This window comes from Colossoma macropomum, unplaced genomic scaffold (genome assembly GCF_904425465.1).
Source record: "Colossoma macropomum unplaced genomic scaffold, Colossoma_macropomum, whole genome shotgun sequence".
NCBI lineage: Eukaryota > Metazoa > Chordata > Actinopteri > Characiformes > Serrasalmidae > Colossoma > Colossoma macropomum.
The window spans coordinates 4,104,791-4,126,966 of record NW_023494791.1 but is presented as its reverse complement, the minus strand read 5'-3'; the positions used below and the strand labels follow the sequence as shown (position 1 = coordinate 4,126,966).

The following is a 22,176-nucleotide window of genomic DNA, read 5'->3' as shown; positions in this document are numbered from 1 at the left end:
GAAATAAGTGGAAAGTGGTCTCTGATGTTTGTATAGCACTGTTGTTTTATTGAAAACAATGATTTCAAACTTCCGACCCTGGTGACCTGCAGTACAATTACTTTCATTGCAGAAGGACCGTAATATTTCATAGTTTAATGCTCTTGTCCTGCTCCTACACATCTGTTGTAAGCCATGAAAAGACTGAAAAAGTGCTGATGGCTTGATCCAGGTGTCTTAGAGCTGCTGTGGCCAGCCAGGCCTGGAGAGTGGTGAAATAGTGACTGTGCGTAAATACTTACTGAAGTGGGATCTGTTTTGTATTGCCTGCTGGAGTATATTGCATCTGTAAAGATCATCACGGTGCAGTCCATGGCAGGTGCATGGACTCTGCAGTATAGACCCCATTGTAGCCACGAAGGCCATCCTGCATTCTTTATCTCCACTGAGGAAAATGTCGAGATCTATGAGGTGTATCAAGTCCCTGGTAGAATATCCACTTAACGGAGCACCTTCTTGGCCAAAGCAGTTGGACAGGAACCCTTCGAACGTCTGCCTGTTAACACAAGCGAGTGCGTTTTTACCAGCAGCTCTTCACATCCATCAGTGCAGCTCTTAAACCGTTTATAGAAATTGATGAGCACGAGTAAACAGTGCCGTCTACCCCTCCCCGACGTTCTATGGAGGGAGCAGATGGGCATAATCCTGCTATAAGTGCATATAAAACAAAGCTGTGTGGCAAAGACTGGTGTTAACTGTTAACCCTTTAAAGTCTAAGCACCTGGTGGATGGTCCTCGATCTTGTAACACACTTTACCTAGTGGTTTCATAGCAGTTACTGCATAATATGATTACTAATTGAACAATATGTCTATATCTAATGTGTGGAACATTAATTCTTCAGATTACTGGCACTGCACCAGGAGGCAGCCTGTTACAGCAGCTCCATGTACTGTATGTGTCTTTTAGTTGTTTTCTCATTTATTCTCATTTATATTTCTTATTTATTCTCATCTATTTGTACTAGTTTAATGGTGGTAACAGTGTACATTAAATTGCTGTACAATTTATTATTAATTACGTAATTCGTTATTTATTTCTTGCAGTTTCCTTTGGGACTTATTATTCACTAACGTCTATGAATGTTTCAGTTACAGCTATAAAATTAATACACTGATCAGCCATAACATTAAAACCACCTCCTTGTTTCTACGCTTATTGTCCATTTTATCAGCTCCACTGACCACATAGGAGCACTTTGTAGTTCTACAGTTACAGACTGTAGTCCATCTGTAGTTCTTCAATGGTCAGGACCCCCACAGCGCAGGTATGTGGTGGGTGGTGGGTCATTGTCAGCACTGCAGTCACACTGACATGGTGGTGGTGGGTAAGCATGTGTTGCGCTGGTGCGAGTGGATCAGACACAGCCATTAAACTTACAGAAGAAGATGTGACATAAACGTAACGTGAACTCAAACTTCATGATGCGGCTTTTTTTTGTTTGTGCCACTTTACGTGAAAATATGAACATACATCATCTAGAAGATGAAGAGTATTTAAATCCTTAATTTCATCAAGCATGTAGTTGATTGTGTCGTCGCTCCAAAAGTGTTTTGCTGCGTCTCACGGCAACACTGCTTTCTTATTTCCGGTACGGCAGTCTGTTCTGCACATGCGCAGGCTGAGAAATCCGAAAGAAATCAGAGTAAGAGAGTTTACATGTGCTGAGAAATCTGATTACTGAGCTAAAACCCAGCTCTCTTTATTGGATTTCTTAATCGGATTTCTAGATTGGAGTATGGTGTTTACATGACCACTTGAATAATCAGATATCTACAGAAATCTGATTATGATCGGATTACTGAGTGCATGTACATGCACTCAATGTAATCAGACTTTTTTCCAAGTAACTCAGAGGGGCATTTCTTTTAGTCTGTTTATCATAAAATTTAAACAGAATCTAAAGGGCAACTAGCATTTTCAAATCATGTCAAAAACTGAAAAAAATGGAGATACAAGGGTTTTGTTTCAACATCAGCAGTATTTTTGTTGGACAATGATGTAGTACATGCGTATATGTATGTATGTTAAACCAAATTAAAACAATGAATCATGATTAAATCACATTTCCATGAAAATAAAGTTAACGCAGTTTCCATCGCCGACACCCAGTGAGAACAACAGTAACTGCATGTAATGCAATGACACTTCAGACTCAACATGCTTCAGTGATAAACAAATTCACCAAGGCAGTAGATGGAAATAACTTTGATTTTATCAAGCGAGCTGTAAAGGAACTTACTGTGTAAAAGCAATATTTGAATGAGAGTAGGTCATAGAAGTGGGGAGCATTAAAAATTAGTGTCATTAATAACGTATCATGTTGCGACCTTATTATCACTTTAACCGTTGTGTGGTGTTCAGGTCTGTGGAGACAATTTTTAATGTTTACCTATAGAAAAAAATGTGATTTATTGTTATTTCAACCCCAGATTCCTTGGCCTTTGCTTATTTTCTGTGAAGAACATATAAAAATAAAGTGAGTGTGTGTATGTGTTCGTATATATGTGTGTGTGTGTGTGTGTGTGTGTGTGTGTGTGTGAAGGTGGACAACATGGACAGGCTGCTGACTGGCTACAGCTGCTAAAGGAGAACCCTACGCTGGACACTTGTGATATTTTAAACATCTGGTATTTGTACATCAATTGTTATGGCTGTATTGATTTAAAACACAATAATGTGGTGGGTCCACCAGACCACTGAGTAACAAACACAAACACATCGACACCACACAAGGGTTAACTTTGACACCACTGGTGCGCATCTATTACGGCCAAACCTGCAGAGCTCGTCTCCAGTGCAGCTGTCCAGCATCTCTAAGCAGTTCCATGGCAGTGTATGGCCTCCTGAGCAGGAGCTGGAATAAAGAGTGTTTTGGACGTCCTGGCAGTCCTGGTCGTCTCGCTCACACTCACAGAACACCAGCGTCTCGGCCACAGTCTGAGGCAGACCTGAGAAGAAGCGCCTCGTGGCCAGCCTGCAGCGACTGTCCTCGCACTGAGGATCAGAGCAGGACTGGACAAACGGCACCAGGTGCCTGTTGCATATCTTGTCCTGAACGCAGAGAGTCATCTCCTGAAGACACGACGAGTTCGGACCAGGCACTGAGTTTGGGGGGGAATTGAGGGAGGATAAGGTGAGAGGTACACTGGGTAGATATTTAGCATACACTTTAATCTTAGATTCAGATATTACCGTGTCCTAAAAGACTGCTCGATCTCCATTCTGCCTTCAGCTGCTTGTGTTCATTTGCTGGAAAATATCAGACATGCTTTAAAACATCAAACATGCTTATGAAACTGCAATTTAACATGGCATACTTTACAGTATGTAGAGTAATAACACACTACTATTCAAAAGTTTGATATCCCTTGTCATAATAATAAATTTTTACTATTTTTATACATATACAATAACTTAAACAATGTACTGTACTGTTCAAAAGTCAGAAACCACCTTTCATGTATCTAATTTCCAATTAAAAAGGTCATTAAGTACAAGAGATATTTCAGAGATATTTCTAATAAGATTAAATATAAAATAGTTCACTTGCAAAAGGGAGGAGAAAGTCCAAAACTGGAGTTCAAAAACTGATGAAAAGCTCCAGAGAAAATGGGGCTCCTAACAACCACCTGGAAGGCCTGGTAGACCCCAAAACTGCCCCCATCAGATAAACAGCACTGAAAGCTTTCATCTCTGAGAGAGAGGAGAAAATCAAGCTGCTTCAGATCTGAAAACATCCACAGGTGTTTCTGTCCATCCTTCCACCGTGAGAAGACGACTCAGCGCTGTGGGTCTGAAAGGATGTGTAGCTGATCAAGAAGAACCTCACTGAGAAAAGGAGACGGACACATCAAACAAAGAAGCTGAACAATGGACTGACCACCCCAGAGTCCAGACCTCAACACCACTGAATGTGCTTGATTACTTCAGAAAATGATCAACCAGCTTCTAAGACTGAACTTTGGAGGTGTGTCTGCAGATTCTTTGAGGAACTGAAAGTGAGTCTCCTGAAAAGAGTGGAAGCTGGAATAAAAAGGTATAATGTGACTCACTCAACACTGGAAAAAAAAAAAAAATCATGAAACTGAAAAATGAATTACTTGAACTTAAAGACTGTTTCGATGGAAATTTAATAAATGAATGGAGGTCTCTGACTTTAACTGTTTGTCATGTCGTTCATTGCGTTAAAAGCCTGATTGATCTTATATTTATTGAGGCTTCTTTGTCATTTTCTGCCAGATATATATTTTCTACATTTTCCTGATGCTGAAAAATGCTTATTTGCTTAACGGCTATTTTGACTGGAAATAGACAAATAAAAGTGTGATCTATGAATTTTGCACAGTACTGTAATCTAAATGTTTTAAATATTATAAATTAGACACCAAAAGATATTTTATATATGCAATATTCCGAGTATTTTGGAAATATCAAGATGTTATTAAATAACAAATACTGTACTGTAATTATTCACAATATTTTGTTACATGCTTTGAGATTTGATGTCTTGAAATACGAGGCCTTCAGGATATTAATTTTATTATAACTATTCTTGATCCCATATATATTGCAGTCATTATACAATCATCTGCAGCGCCTTCTGCACCTAAAAAAATCTTAATTTTGCAGTATATACACAGCAAATGTGATCTAGTGTGTTTAGGGATGGCACGATTTTCTTTTCTGATACCAATATCGATGTTTAAATCTCGTGTATCAGCCGAAGCGATACCGATCCGATATTTCAAAAGCTAATTTATTATTATTATTTTTTTTACAGATAACTTCCTACTGTTTACTTGAAAGCTGTGAAGTCGCACAGGATCAACATATTAGGAGCAGACTGTCCGATTTTATACATAAATCTACTCATTTTATACATCTATTATTTCATACTACTAAAAAAAAAACTCAGTCAAAGCTTTTGAATGGTGATTCCAAACATGTAATGAAGTAATTGATGACACACACCACTGATCTGGCTGCTCTCCTGTTGGGCTGCCACACTGAACTTGTCAGGTGCACGTAAAGCCTCATCACCTGCTGGAAAAATCACTGATTTAAGTTCAGTTATTTTTAAATGCACTCAACAAGACAACTCATGTAGCCCACTAGGAGAAACAAAGTGATTCTGGTTCTGTTAGAAACACCATTTACTGCGTACTGTACCCAAATGTGAAAGGCAGTGTGAAGCCAGCAGCTGTAGAGCGCTGCACGAGTCCTCATCAGCACACACGCACTCTCTCCACGAAGGCGAGTGGCCTAATATGGTCAGGATGGTCACATTACAGCGCTCAGAGCCCTGCAGTTCACACCTGCCGTCTGACGACAAGAGGAAAGCAGAAAAGCAGGTTTTACTGCTGGACCTTCAGTCCTGATCCACACAGAGTATCTGAAACACACTCTGAACAATACAGGCCTGAACTGGTCTTCGCTTTGATGTACAGTTCTAAGGAAAACCTTTAATTATGTATGTTCTTCTCCCTCTGCAGTCTGAGACCCATCAATCTCTTTTGAGGCATCACACTTAAAAAAGACGGTTCTTTAAGGGTTCTTTGGTAAAGACGATGGTTCTATATCAAACCATGAACACTCAAAGAACCCTTTGCATGACTTAAAGGTTCTTTACACTGTGAATGCTTCAGATTGATGGAGAATGTGCTGTATATGTTTTTTATAGAACCTTTTTGAAAAGGGTTCTATAGAGCACCAAAAAGAGTTTGTCTATTGGATACAAGCTTGTATACAATCATAACAATAAAAGAACCCATATAAACATTTTCCATCAATCTGAAGAACCCCTTCACTACACTCTTAAAAATATGTTTCTTCAAGGGATCTATAGTAAGTGCAATGGTTCTACATAGAACCATTTCATGCTTACATGGTTCTTTGCATGGTGCAATGGTGCTCCAGACTGATGGGGAAGGTGTTATGTATAGTTCTATATAGCACCAAAAAGGGATACTGAACAGCTCTTTAAGGATCTAACAGTGGTTATGACGACATCACTTCAAAGAAGGCTTTTTTAGCACCTTTAGAGTTCTATATAGAACCAAAAAGGATTCTTCTATTGCAACGATTTTGGGCTTCTAACCATAGAAGAACCCTTTTTTGTGCTGTATAGAATCGTTTGCAAAAAGGTTCTGTATAGTGCCACCTACAGCATATTCTCCATCAATCTGCAGAACTATTTCATGATTCAGAAAACCCTGTAATCCAGCAAAGGGTTCTTTTGAGTGTTCGGGGTTCTGTATAGAACTTGAAAACCATCATTAAGTGTGTAGAGCTTTCTGGATCATAACTTCCATCAGATTACTTACTAAGTGCTGTGTTATACTGTACTGTGCAAGAGTCAGTCACCCTTCATTTACTTCATTTTCAATCAAAAACGGCCATTAAGTAAAAGTTATTTCTTTTTCAGCTTCAGAAAAACACAGAAAACATTAATTTAACTAAATTTAATTTCACATTTTCAGTATTTAATGGTGACTCTTTCCCTTTATTCCAGCTTCCATTCTTTTCAGGAGACTCACTTTCAGTCTTTCAAAGAATCTGCAGACACACCTCCAAAGTTCAGTCTGAGAAGCTGGTTGATCATTTTCTGAAGTAATCAAACACATTCAGTGATGTTGAGGTCTGGACTCTGGGGTGGTCAGTCCATCGTTCAGCTTCTTTGTTTGATGTGTCCGTCTCCTTTTCTCAGTGAGGCTCTTCTTGATCAGCTACACATCCTTTCAGACCCACAGCGCTGAGTCGTCTTCTCACAGTGGAAGGATGGACAGAAACACCTGAGGATGTTTCCAGATCTGAAGCAGCTTGATTTTCTCCTCTCTCTCAGAGATGAAAGCTTTAAGTGCTGTTTATCTGACGGGGGCAGTTTTGGTGTCTACCAGGTCTTCCAGGTGGTTGTTAGGAGCCCCATTTTCTCTTATCTAATATCCTGTGATGAGATCTCCTGAAAAATGAATAACTTGGACTTAATGGCTGTTTTGACTGGAAGTTAAATAGAGGGTAGTTTCTGACTTTTGCACAGTACAGTATGTAGTTATATATGGAATTTATCTAATTTTGATCAACATAAAAATGCTGGATGATAAAAAATATACTGTCTTTATTTTCTTCTCATTTGATCCACTAACACAGTGATTTTTCAAAAATGCTGATTTGACTGTGAGATCCTAGCAGGGACACCATCCTTTCACATTTTTTGTTCCTCTCTTCTTTCCAACATGAAGTACTGGCAATGTCATCATTTCAAATGATGATACAGCAACAAAAAAATAACTGAATCTACTCCAACCTGAATGACAAGGTAAGAAAGGCCAATGGTTTACTAAGAATGCGCTGTGGGCTATCGCTCTCAAATTGAGTTTTCATATTGCACAGAGACATTTGAACATGTTATTGCAACTAATGTATGATCACTTGATATGATTGGACTGGTCTAGAAATGAGAGGAACACCCCTGTGAACCCAAACGAGCACAGTATGTAACAAAAACAAGCCTGTACCTTCAGAATCACAGATCTTTCTCAGAAGGTTCTGCTCACTTGCGCAGAGGTCTGGAGAAATACATGGCCTCATCACTGACAAACAGCCTGAAGATATCCTGCTGCAAACTGACCGCCAGGCCAGACATATCACTGAAAAAGAGGGAACAGCAATCACCACAGTCTTAATCACACAGAAATATTTCCCAGTGTTTCTGCATCTTAAGAGGTTCCTGTGGAACTGACTTTCATGACCTCAAGGGGAACTCCACCAATATTTAAAAATTTCTGCCTAATTAAGTGGTTGTGAATTGTTCACAGTGGTGGTGATAGGAACCAGACGTCCACCTCTAAAAGCTCCCTCACAGAAAGTTACTACATGAAATGAATTCACTGCCTGATGTCTGAGACACTGTTTTGCAATTATGGTTGACTTAAAATGTACTTTTTAAAATCCATACATGGTGGACTGATACATGAGTGTTGAAAGGCAAAATTGTCCCCAAAGAAAATCTGAGTTTAACTATTTTTGCATTGTCAACATTGCAGGAGACACATGTAGGTCCACTGGAGATTATGGATAGTAAATAAAATGGCTATAATTGCATTGTTTAAATTTGTTTTTCAGTTTGTTTAGATTTGAATAATTAAATTGTATGGAAAATTTGAAAAAAATGGTGGAATTGTCCTTTAAGGGAAATCCCCAGTAAAATCCCTTTATAGTAAAAATGTGTCACACAATCCTCTTCAGCTTAATAAACCCAAAGAGTGTGTGTAGATTCTGTTCTTACCTAAGAACAAATCCCAAATAAGAAAATGGTGAACGTCAGAATCTTCAGTAAGTGGGTGAAAGAGGCCCAAAAATTAAAAATCAAATTGAAAATCACTTTAAAAATTAAAGCAGTGTTTAACACTGAAATCAATATATAAGTAGTCTTATTCTCTTTCCTACACTTTTAAAAAAGATCGTTCAAGTGTTCTTTAGTAAAGAAAATGGTTCTATATAGAACCATGAACACTCAAAAGAACACTTTGCATGATTTATGTGTTCTTTGCATCAGATTGATGGAGAATGTGCTGTATATGGTTCTATATAAAACCTTTTTGAAAAGGGGTTCTACATTGTTATAAGCTTGACATTGTAACAACAGACGAACCCTTTTGGGTGCTATATAGAGTCCCTTTCAAAAATCACAGCACATTCTAAAGAACTCTTAATGCAGAGAACCCTTTACCCATGCAAAGGATTCTTTAAGCAAAGAATCTTCGGTTTCCTCAGCAAAGAACCCTTGAAGAACCATGTTTAGGAGAATAGCAATAGAAGAACCCTTTTTGGTGCTATATAGAGCCATTTTCAGAAAGGGTCTCATACAGAACCATCTACAGCACATTATGAAGAACTTTCATGAAGGAAAAAAAAACAATCATGCAAAGGTTCTTTGAGAGTTCATGGTTCCACTTAAACATTTTATTCACTAAAGAAGAATGATAGTTTAAAGCTACTTGGCTATAAGTTTCTGTCTTTCTATGAGTGAAAAGACGGTCAGAGCCCAGGCAGCCAAGAGAGATGGACAGAAACCTGTTACTGTCATTTGGGCTTAGCAGGAGAGCATGTCTGAATCTCAGATGTCTCCTCATCTCCCTAGTGCACTGCATAAGTCATAAAACCATGGCCTCTACACCAAACAGTGCACTCAGTGTTAGACTGGATGTTGTGCAGCTTTGACTGAATATAAATGTCTATCCTTATATACATAATGCACCGTTTGTGCATGGAAGCTGTTACGTAATGACCTACGTAGTGTGTTACATAGGGAGTGGGTGGCCATTTGATACTGAGCCTATATTTGGCCCAGCTTTGTTCATGTTGTTATTGTAGTGCCCATACAGACTGAGAACGCTCTCTTGCATAAAGCATAACCACTCAGGCGGATAATCACACATTAAAGCTGTGTCTTCATGGATAAACAATTAGGATATCTCACCAAACAAGCAGGGCTGAGTGCAAAAAACACACAATCACTGTTGGTGAATATGACCAAAGTCCTTATAGGAAAGCCTATCTACTTGTCTGCCAGGCAGTCATATGCACTCATCTAAGACCAGGCTTCTCTCTCTTTGAATGGGGGGAGACCCATAAAACCAAAAATAAAAGTTAATGTTTCAGAAGCATATTTGAAATCACTGCTAAAATCTGACAAAACCAGCATAAATAGTTTGTGGCGTTTGGCTCAAATAATGCACAACTTGTTTTGGTTACTAGAGTTAAAAGTCAACATATCACTGCTGTCGGGACAAAACCTCAGATCTCCATTTTTGTTTTTCAGTTTTTGACATATTTTGAAAATACCTGTGGTCCTTTACATTGTTTTTAAATTTCATGATAAATGGACCAAAAGAAATGACCCAAAATGACTTGGAAAAACATCTGGTTCCATTGACTTACATTAAAAGTAAAGAAGGTTTTTTCCTTTTCCTGTAAAGTTATCATTTTGGAGATACAAGACAACAGTAATATGCTAGTGTTATAATTTTGTGCAATTATTCTCCATAATATAATCTGTATTGGTGCAGTTTATGTTGGGACACCCTCTTCTCCCTTCCCCTGCTTCCTCCCTTCTGACTTGTGTCACATATGAGGAGGTAGGTATCAGATTGTGCCTCACATTCAATCTTTATTAATCCTATTAATCCTAGATTTTCAGTGCATGAAAAATCACTTTGCTTTATATGTAAATACGTACACATACATTCATTCATTCATTCATACATAGCCGCTTATCCTCCTCGGTCACAGTGGGAGCTGGAGCCTATCTCAGCACTCATTGGGCGGAAGGCACGGATATGAACAGGTCACCAGTCCACCACAGGGGAGACACACAGACATATACATTCACACACATTCACACCTGGGGACAATTTAGCATGTCCAGTTGGCCTGACTATGTCTTTGGACTGTGGGAGGAAACCCACACAGACACAGGGAAAACATGCAAACTCCACTCAGAAAGGACCCTGGTTGCCCGGCTGGGGAATCGAACCCTGGCCCCCCTTGCTGTGAGGCCACAGGGCTGTGCCACCATGCTGTCCATATATAAAATGTTCCTGGTTTCATTTTCAGCTTTTGTGCTGTATCATATTTCACTGATGGTGAATTATACTCATGCACATATTGCTAATATCATACAGCATAATCCACACAGTGTACTAGTCAGCTACGCTTATTCCTTTATATTCCTTTCATATGAGGTAAGGAGAGGAGAGAAGAAGCAGGGATCGTTAACCAATATTAAAAAAGGTTTATCAGGTTTGCATCATTTCATGTGTGATGCTATTAAAGCCTGAAACATCCTCTATTATAGCACTACTGTTATGCTAACACAGCAGAGCGCAGCAGAGTGACATCATTATTGTATCTGTCTGTAAAACAGCTGTTGTTTTTGAATTATAACAATTATATTACCTTTGCTATAAGCCATATGTCACCCCTTTGATTTTTATCTCATACGAGGAGGTGAGGACAGGAAGCACTTATATTTACGGCATTTAGCAGGTGCTGTTATCCAGAGCGAGGTTAGAGCCCAACCTACCCCTGAGGTCAGACACTGTCACACAGACAAAGCTAAGTAATTATTTCCTTAAATCAGCTGTTGTTTTTGAATTATAATAATTATGTATTATTTTTGCTATAAGCCATATGTCACCCCTTTGACTTTTGTCTCATACGAGGAGGTGAGGACAGGAAGCAGCGGTTCACTAAATCAATACTAAAAGGCTGTATTATTTCTGGCATCAGAATAAAATCCTCACAATGACAACACAATGCTGTGTTTTTGTCCGTCTGTGGTTGTGGTATCAACATATACCGGTTAGACGTGCAATGAAGGGGACTTTTTCCACAGGAGGCTTTACCAGCAAGCTGATTGGCTCATTTTCTTGATAGGTGGTGCCGATAAAAGTAATAGGCCTCATCCAGCCACCGTTCTTAAGATGAAATTTCTTCTTAAAACCCACTTACACAGTTTTTATAAAAAAGATTGACATTTACCAATGTTTTCTTATTTGAGATTTGTTCTTAGGTAATAACAGAATCTACACACACTCAAGAGCACAAAGGTGAGAACAGTTCTGCGCTTTAAGAACACGTCATAAATCTGACGTAGACTTTTTCTTAGGATCTTTCTCAAGAACACGTTTAAAAAAAACTTAGATATTGCAGAATGAGGCCCAATGTTCTCTATGCATATGTGACATTGGTGCGTATTGCTGTGCAATTTAGGCAGGGGGCGTAGATCAGGTAGTGACACTCTCACTCTCAAACTGAATCATCTGCCCTCACAAAAGTAAAGTATGGTGTTCCACAAGGCTCTGTTTTAGGACCTATATTATTTCACAATATATATGCTACCACTGGGCACCATTATCAGTAAACACGGCATAAATTTCCACTGCTATGCCGATGACACTCAGTTATATATATTAAGCAAACTGGACGATAAAATCAAACTTAGCAAGATTGAGGACTGTATAAAAGACACAAAAGACTGGATGTCAAGTAATTTTTTGCTACTTAACTCAGATAAAACAGAGGTTCTGCTTCTTGGCCCTAAAGCAGCTAGAAACAGACTGTCTAATTTTACACTTAAACAATTTCTCAGCTGCATCCAGCTCCTCTGTAAAAAGCCTTGGTGTCATTATAGATGCTGATCTGTCCTTCGACACACATATAACTAACATTACTAGAACAGCCTTCCTGCATCTCCGCAATATTGCTAAATTGAGAAATGCATTCTCTCTACAGGATGCAGAAAAGTTAGTTCATGCATTTATTACTTCAAGGCTGGATTACTGTAATGTCCTGCTGGCTGGACGTCCCAGCAAAAGCCTTAACAAGCTTCAGCTAGTCCAGAACGCTGCAGCCAGAGTTCTTACAAGAAACAGAAAGTTTGACCATATCAGCCCAGTTTTAAATCAACCTTACACTGGTTACCAGTTAAATTTCACATTGATTATAAAATTCTCTTGCTGACTTATAAAGCTCTAAACGGCCCCTCAGTACCTGAGTGAACTTCTCTCTCACTATGAACCATCACGCCTACTTAGATCACAAGGTGCTGGCTTACTATTAGTACCCAGAATTAATAAAGTTACGTCAGGGGGGAGAGCTTTCTCATACAAAGCCCCCCGGCTTTGGAATAGTCTTCCTGTTAATGTTCGGGACTCAGACACAGCCTGAGTGTTTAAGTCTAGGCTAAAAACTTACTTGTATAGTCAAGTCTTTGGTAATTAGTTTTTCCTGTCAGATCTAGACCTGACGGAGTCTCTGCTGCTCTGTTACACTGTAATCTGTGATCAGTCACTCTTTACAGAACTGACTCTGTGTGTTTCCTTTGCCGAGTTGAACAGCTGCCCATCCTGTGCGTCTGATGCTGTTGCCTCTTCTCCACCATTGAGCTTCATGCTGTACAACGCTGTGCAATCCTCACCCTCAGATGCTGCTGCTGCTGCTGCATAATCATAAACTAATCTAATTAACCATTGCCCCACCTGTTTTTCCAGATTTGTACTATAATACCTCTACTAAAGCTGTTTGCTATCCGGTGTCGACCAGAGGAGGATGGGTTCCCCTTCTGAGTCCTGGTTCCTCTCAAGGTTTCTTCCTCCTTCTCGGGAGTTTTTCCTTGCCACTATCGCCACTGGCGACGCTCATGGGGGCTCGGACCCAGATTTTCTTTCTGTAATGCTGATTTTTTTTTTCCTTTCTGTAAAGCTGCTTTGTGACAACACCTGTTGTAAAAAGCGCTATATAAATAAACTTTGCTTGCACTTAGCAGATGCTGTTATGCAGAGCGACTTACAAAAGTAAGTTGTTGTCTGCTCAGAAAATGTACCCTAGCTAATACAATTAGGTTAGAGCCCAAACTACCCCTGAGGTCAGACACTGTCAGCAACAAAAGCCAGTGCTAATACCTGGGGTAATAAATCTATCCAGCTGACTTTAGTTCACACTCTAATATAAAGTGGTTTCTGAGGGGCTTAAAAACATGAAGAGTGTCTATTTAGTCTAAAACATAGTCACTCCTCACTCAGAAATGACCAGTGGTGCTCTCCTGCATGGCTGACCACTGACAACAGTGTCAGCAGCTTGGTCAACACTGCCAGGTCCACCCGGATTAGTTTGGTGTGCTACTTGCTGTGATGATTAATTATCTTGATGTTTTTGCTTTGTAGTATTTCAAGTTTTATTAGAAAGTATATAGATAATAAAAAATAGATTCCCAATTTTTTACTACTACTACTACTACTACTACTACTACTACTACTACTACTACTACTACTACTACTACGCAGGGGTTAGCGCTGTTGCCTCACAGCGAGAATGGCCTGGGTTCAATTCCCAGCCGGGCGACCAGGGTCATCTCTGTGTGGAGTTTGCCTGTTCTCCCCGTGTCTGCGTGGGTTTCCTCCGGGTACTCCGGTTTCCTCCCACAGTCCAAAAACATGCAGTTAAGCTAATTGGACACATTAAATTGCCCATAGGTGTGAATGTGCGTCTGTCCGCCCTGCGATGGACTGGCGACCTGTCCAGGGAGTATCCTGCCTTCCGTCCAATGACAGCTGGGATAGGCTCCAGCACCCCACCGTGACCCAGAAGGATAAGCGGTTAAGATGATGTATGTATGTATGTATGTATGTATGTATGTATAATAATAATAATAATAAACGATTGAATAAAAAAATACTGTCATTAAAGTAACACATCTTGAACTTTTCTTCATAGAATAGTTGACTATTCAACTTAATATTCTTCAATAGAATTTTAGTAAATTAAAATATCTGATAGTTGCAGCCCTGATCCTGATTTTTCTGCAGATGCCAATACATAAACATTTATAAAATGTAGAAACATACAAAATCTAAATTAGTATTAGAGAAATATAACATTTCTGTAAAGGGTTACAAATGCAGGAAAATGAATAAAATGCAGATTTTAGTGCAGTAACCCAACGTCACCTTAACGTTCTGCTCTTCAATAAATACATCAGTTAGAAACATCAGCTAAATCTAAACGTCTGTCTGATTATATCTGCTGATACTGAAATGAATCTGAGCGTCTTTCTTCTGGCTGTAGGATGTCAAACTGAGCTGTAGTGCACCTCGAGTCACACAGACGAAAGATGCCACCCTAAGCTAGTTTTGTACAAAGTCCATTTGATTCAAAATTAAAACTAAAGAAAAAAAAAAAGTAAAGATTCAAGACATTTTTATATGTATATTGTTTGAAAATGAAGATGCGCACAATGTAAGTCCTCTGAAGGGGTAGATATTTTCCCGGTTTTGTGGAAAAGAGAAGGTCTAAAGCTCATTTTATCCCCCAGGGCAGTGAAGATAGAAAAAGCAGCAGCAGACATAAGAGAATGATGATCATATTTAGCCAGCAACAAGTCAGCGCTTATTTGCTTCCATTATCCTACTGCTGTCTGGAAGACGCAACAACCCTCAGTAGAAAAAGGCCATTCCCAAAGCTATTAGCTCAGGCAGATGTTCAGCACTGAGTGGGAGCAACACCTTGTGCAGCAATCAGCTCTTCATTCGGTGCCAAAGTGAGTGGAGAAAAAGGAGATGGAACTTTTACTGGGACTGTTTTTCATAACTTTATCAGCAGAGCTCCAGTGACATGTGCTGACTGTGCAGCACCAAGATAGCCTGAGTATGAGATGCTAGCATTCACAGATAAGCTTCACTTTAACCACAATGCTTCAGGCTCTAATAACAACGGTTTTGGTGAGACTTTGCTTGGAGCTCACTACACAATGTTGACATTATTTGGCCATAAACATGTCATGAGAGATGCTACACACTGTTATGAGTTATGACAGATTATATCTAGTAAATGCTGGAGTGGGTAATTGGGAGAGTTGGGAGAATTCCTGGTGGGCTGGTTACTGTGAGCTAACGTATAAACTCATGCATATAAGCACAAGAATGCTCAGACAAACTTAATGTTACATCCAAGTGTACATCTGCAATGATTTAGGGGTTAAAGAAGCAGCTCTCACCTCACCGCTTTGCTGACTGTAACTGAGTCTCGCAACTGGAGAAAAAAAGATTAGAGGAAGCTGAAGTTAACTCCTTATTCTCAGTTGCTGTGCCACTTTAAATTACGTAGAAGTTACATTCCGACGCCTGTACAGGCTCCAGCATGTAACTGCGCGACAGTGTTCATTACTTTTTTGCATTACCGATGTAGCCGTTTTCATTCCTGAATCACGTTAAGATGGAAAACAGCGTCAGGAACTGCAAAAAAAAAAAAACACACACAAGACAAGAATAAAGAAGCTACTTAAGGAGGATGAGGACATATCCGAGCAGGTGGGCCATAGAAAACGCTAAACTTAATTTACTTAATCATTAATTTTTAGCGGGCGGCACGGTGGCGCAGTGGGTAGCGCTGTCGCCTCACAGCAAGAAGGGCCTGGGTTCGATTCCCTGGCCGGGTGACCGCGGTCCTCTCTGTGTGGAGTTTGCCTGTTCTCCCCGGGTCTGCGTGGGTTTCTGCCGGGTACTCCGGTTTCCTCCCACAGTCCAAAAACATGCAGTCAGCCTGATTGGACATGCTGAATTGCCCCTAGGTGCGAGTGAGTGTGAGAGAATGTGTATGTCTGTCTGTCTGCCCTGTGATGAACTGGCGACCTGTCCAGGGTGTATCCTGCCTTCCGCCCAATGACAGCTGGGATAGGCCCCAGCACCCCACCGTGACCCAGAAGGATTAATTTTTAACATAGTCATGTTTGTCACATTTAAGATAAAAGCTTGCTTGACAAATTGCAATTTTTCGAAAATGTTAGGCTATGTTGCACGATGGCAGTCATAACTCCTAGTATGAAAACAGGTCTCACTCCAGCACTGTATATAGTAATAAACCAGGGATGGTCTTTGCACTAGGTAGGCAGCTTTCTAGGACCCCCATGCGCCAAGGGCCTCAGGAAAATAGAAATTTGATATATTATATGAATAGACATTAAATAACCTATTCCAAAATATGTAAATAATCAAAAAAATCGCTGTTATGTGCACCTGTAGCAATTATTTTCAGTCATTTCAACGCAGCCCTCCGTCATGGTTATAATGGATAATGTTGTTATGTCATGATACAACAGCATGAGGACGGACTGGTATGGAAAAGACAATACAGTGATAATCTACACTGTGGAGAGGAAGTTCTTCAGTGTGAATTTCTGGGTGTTGAGAGTCAAGTCGAAGTTTATTTATATAGCACTTTTTACAACAGGTGTTGTCACAAAGCAGCTTTACAGAAAAATCAGGGTCTGAGTCCACATGAGCGTCGCCAGTAGCAACAGTGGCAAGGAAAAACTCCCTAAGAACAAGAGGAAGAAACCTTGAGATGAACCAAGACTCAAAAGGGGAACCCATCCTCCTCTGGTCAACACTGGATAGCAAACAATAACAGCAGGATAAGGTTTGACCATCGTTATAAGATATGGAAAAGGAGAAAAAGCAGGAGAGGCAATGTTTATGATTAAAAATGCAGCAGTATCATCAGGAGGGTCAGTAGCAGGCAGGTGTTATACAACCCCATTTCCAAAAAAGTTGGGATGCTGTGAAAAATGTAAATAAAAACAAAATGCAATGATGTGCAAATCATTTAAACCCTATATTTAATTGAAAATTGTATAAAGACAACAATCAAATGATGAAACTGAGAAATTATTGTTTTTTGAAAAATGCCCATGTTGAATTTGATGCCAACAACACATTCCAAAAAAGTTTGGACAGGTGCAACAAAAGGCTGGTAAAGTTGTGTAATGCTAAAAAAAACACCTGGTGGTTGATTGGCAACAGGTCAGTAACATGATGGGGTATAAAAAGATCATCCCAGAGAGGCGGAGTCTTTCAGAAGTAAAGATGAGGAGGGGTTCACCACTCTGTGAGAGACTGCACAAATAGTGCAACAATTCAAGAATAATGTGTCTCAACATAAAAAAGCAAAGAACTTTTGCTTTTCATCATCTACGGTACATATAACATTAAAAGATTCAGCGAGTCTGTAGAAATCTCTGTATGTAAGGGACAAGGCCAAAAAACAGTATTTGCTGGCCGTGATCTTTGGGCTCTCGGATGGCATTAAAAACAGATATGATTCTGTAGTGGAAATCACTGCATGGGCTCAGAAACACTTCTGAAAACCACTGTCTGTGAAAACAGTTTGTTGCTGCGTCCACAAATGGAAGTTTAAACTCTAAAACACAAAGGAGAAACCATATATAAACAGGATCCAGAAATGCTGCCACCTTCTCTGGGTCTGAGTCAATTTAAAATGGACTGAGGTGAAGTGGAAGTGTCCTGTGGTCGGACAAATCAACATTTGAAATTTTTTCTGGAAATCATGGACACTGTGCCCTCCAGGCTAAAGACCACTCAGCTTTTTATAAGTGCACAGCTCAAAAGCCAGTATTCATGATGGTATAGGGGGGCATTAGTGCACATGGCATGGGTGATGTGCACATCTGTGAAGGCACCATTAATGCTGAACGATATATACAAGTTTTGGCAACATATGCTGCCATCCAGATGACGTCTTTTTCAGGGAAGGCCTTGATTATTTCAGCAAGACAATGTCAAACCACATTCTGCATGAATTACAACAGCATTGCTCCATATTAAAAGAATCTGGGTGCTAAACTGGCCGGCCTGCAGTCCAGATCTGTCACCCCCTGAAACAGCTGCCACATTATAAAATGAAAAATACGACAAAGGAGACCCCGAACTGATGAGCAGCTGAAATTCTATATCAAACAAGAACAATAAAACATTTCACTTTCTAAACTACAGCAGTGTCTCCTCAGTTCCCAAACGCTTACAGAGTGCTGTTAAAAGAAGAGGTGATGAAACACAGTGGTAAACAGGCCCCCGTCCCAACTTTTTTGGAATGTGTTGCTGGCATCAAATTCAAAATGAGCAAATATTTTTCAAAAAACAAAATGTTTCAGTTTTAACAATTGATATGTTGTCTTTGTAGTATTTTCATTTAAAAATATGGTTTACATCATTTGCACATCATTGCATTCTGTTTTTATTTACATTCTGCACAGCTTCCCAACATTTTTGGAAATGGTGTTGTACAACACAAATTCCAAGGTGGTCAAACTGGTAGATCTAATGAAGTTATACAAAAATCACTAAGGAGAAACTTTGAGAAAATTGAGTGGAAAGCGAAAAGTTTGTTGCTACACTTCCAAAGCTAAATTTAGTTTTTTTTTCTCCCTTCAGTCAGAATCGAGCGCTGCACAGACTCAACAGACCACATATAATGCTAGGATTAAAGCTAGCATAGATAGCGGCAGTGTTGGGAAAAAAGTAATCTCATTCTTTTACTTCTATCTTACTGCACCAAATGATCCTCTGCTGGTGGGTGCATTTGCTTATCTCAAGCATATTGCTTAAAACAAAATAATCTGTCCTATAATGAGAATTTCACTTTATAGAGCTATTTTGGCAGAAACTGTATACTTTAATTTTGTCATGTTATTCATTATTCAGCTCAGCCGTATACTCCTTAGCCTCATCTGTTTGATAATATTCATGTTTTCATTCAGTGTTCTCTTATGAAAACACCCAGCATGCATTGTGCAAATACACCACACAACCATTGGAAATCCCGGTGGTATCACCCAGTCCTGACTGCTAGCTACTGATCTATAAGCTAATAAATACAACCAGGCTAACCTTAGTATAACTCTGACCGCAGTCATCAAAACAAAATCATAAATAAAACATGGATTCTGCCTTTATTTACCAAAAAACTCAATAAGTGGGTTTTTTAGCCTTTCAGCCTTGTTATACATTGTAATGATGATTTCAAACAGTTAAACCATACATACATACATACATACATACATACATACATACATACATACATACATACATACATACATCATCTAAACCGCTTATCCTTCTGGGTCACGGTGGGGTGCTGGAGCCTATCCCAGCTGTCATTGGGAGGAAGGCAGGATACACAGTTAAGCTAGTCTTGGGACAAATTATCATCATTTGCCTTTTTAGGATTAATAAATTGACGTTTCATAGAAATTGTGCTTTTCCATGTTCAAAAGTTTACAATTTCTATATATTAGGTTAAAACTTATATCAATACTTTGGGTCCAACTGCGCAATCATCTAAAGTCTTGTACAAAAGCACTTTTTGCAGAGTACTTTGCACGTTCACTTTCCTCGCAGTAGGTTTAGCTGTCTGCCTTACTTTTGTATTGGCCAGCTAGCAAGGAAAGAACAACTTGTCCCCCAACAGTCCGACTTAAAACAGTTGTAGCTTCTTAAAAGTTCCTTCTACCTTCAAGATGCACCATACAGTGAATCTCACTGTAAAGACTAACACTGCACCACTGTAGGATGTGAGTAAACATGTTTACAACACACATACACTCCTGAAAAAAGATGGTTCTTCAGGGGTTTAACTAAAGAAAATGGTTCTGTATAGAATCATGAACAGCCAAAGAACCCACGCTTATTGTTAAGCTTGACACCGTAGTAGAAAATCCCTTTTTGGTGCTATATAGAACCCTTTCAAAAAGCTTCTATATAGAACCATCTACAGCACATTCTCTGAAGAACCATTTCACCATGCAAAGAACCCTTTAAGCATGAAAAGGCGTACATAGAACTCTAGTTCTAAATAAAACCACTCTTTACTAAAGAACCCTTTAAGAACCATCTGTTTAAAGAGTGTTATTTTAAAAAAGGTTCTATATTGAACCATGTGTAGCACATTTCGCCATGCAAAGAACCCTTTAATTGTACAAAGGGTTCTTTGAGTGTTCATAGTTCTATATAGGAACATTTTCTTTACTAAAGAACCCTTCAAGAACCAAGTGTATAGTGACTAAATTAGTGGCCTGTTTCCCTTTAATGGAAAGATTATTTAATGATTAAGTAATAAAAGTAAAAAAACAGCTAAAAAAAAACACTGCAAAAAGTGATTCTCCTAAATGTGATTAATGATACTATTTTATAAGTCTGTAAGTATTTATTACTAAAGGCTTAGTTGTATAAAAGCTTCTAATAGGCTTAAAACAAGCCTCAGAGTCTCTCTCTCTCTCTCTCTCTCTGAACTTTAAAGGCAGCGCGGCCAACTCTTTCCAGCGACGGGAAAAATAAAATAAAATAAAATAAAATCACAAGTGACCGCATAAGTCCGCTGCTACCTGCAGTCAGTACTCACCGATTACTGCCGCCGCTTTCATGGCCCTCATCGCGCGTGCCCAGTCTCCAGCGCTCGCGCAGTCAGCACCTGTGAGAGTGGACAGCTCCGCGTATCCGCTCCTACCAACACCGCCCCGACGAGTCATGACGTCACGGCTCAGAGGCTTTTATCTGTCCCGCAGTGAACGGGTGAAGATACTGTGGCGTTTCATAACAGTTTTATTAGCAACATTAAAGCGCAAAACAGTGTGAACTGCGGCTGAGTATCTGAGCTCTAGGTGGGCAGCAGGACCCCAGAGTGGGGTTCCTGGCCTATAGAGTAGAGAGTTAAATAGGGATGCATCGATACAGACACTGGTATTGAGTATCAGCTGATACCATGCTCATTTACTTGTAGTAATACTGTAAAGGGATGGCCAGGGAGCAGGGGGACGAGAATGAATGAGAAATATAATAAGTATTGGGACACATACACATTAGCTTTTATGTCATCCCATTCTAAATCCATAGGCATTCATATGGAGTTGGTGCCCCTTTGCAGCTCTAACAGCTTCCACTCTTCTGGGAGCTTTTCTACAGGATGTTGGAGAGTGTCTGTGGGAATTTCTGCCCATTCATCCAGAAGAGCATTTGTGAGGTCAGACACTGATGTTGGACGAGAGGGCCTGGCTCACAGTCTCCGTTCTAGTCCATCCCAAAGGTGTTTGATGGGGGTGTGGTCAGGACTCTGTGAGGGCCAGTCAAGTTCTTCCACACCAAACTCACCCAGTCAGGCCTTTATGGAGCTGCTTTGTGCACTGGGGCTCAGTAATGCTGGAACAGAAAAGGGACTTCCCCAAACTGTTCACACAGAGTTGGAAGCAGTACAACTGTCAAATGTCTTAAGCATTAAGATTTCCTTTCACTGGAACTAAGGGTTCTAGACCAACCCCTGAAAAACCACCCTATATCATTATCCCTCCTTAGTAGTATGTATCATACACTGTCTTTCAAATGTATGATTTATGACCCTCTGATTTATGGTTCTGTGATAGACAGATTAGTAGGATTGACAAGGGGGGCCTCTCTCCACTTTACTCCAGCCACACCTCCCCTCACCTCCCTCATCACCCCCACCCCAAAGATTTATGACTGGTCTTGAGACGAGCAAAAGGTGACGGTGATTGGCGGGGGGGGGGGTCTTTTCCCAACCCCACTGCTGAGTTGGGTGAATGAAAGGTGTGAGTTTTGTGAATCAACATGTCGGAAGGTATTTTCCTAAAAAATGTAAAAATATATCCAGAACCAGCAGACAGTGTGTCTCCAAAGAACCATCAGAAGGTGTGCCCCCAAAGGACCACCAGATGGTGTGTCTCCAAAAAGGTTTTACCGCTTTGTGAGTTTTAAAAAAAGGGTTTAATAC

At 39.9% G+C, this 22,176-nt stretch overlaps 1 protein-coding gene across 1 annotated transcript; it reads right to left on the bottom strand.

The window, feature by feature from the left end:
- Nucleotides 1-216: 216 nt before the first annotated feature.
- On the bottom strand, nt 217-20,920 carry gfral (GDNF family receptor alpha like). Its single transcript, XM_036573543.1, has 6 exons — nt 20,794-20,920; nt 7,557-7,688; nt 5,212-5,364; nt 2,819-3,143; nt 1,607-1,660; nt 217-535 (listed from the first exon to the last, which is right to left on the bottom strand). Exons 1-6 carry the CDS (start codon nt 20,918-20,920, stop codon nt 217-219), a joined length of 1,110 nt encoding a protein of 369 aa, XP_036429436.1.
- Between the last annotated feature and the right edge of the window lie 1,256 nt (nt 20,921-22,176).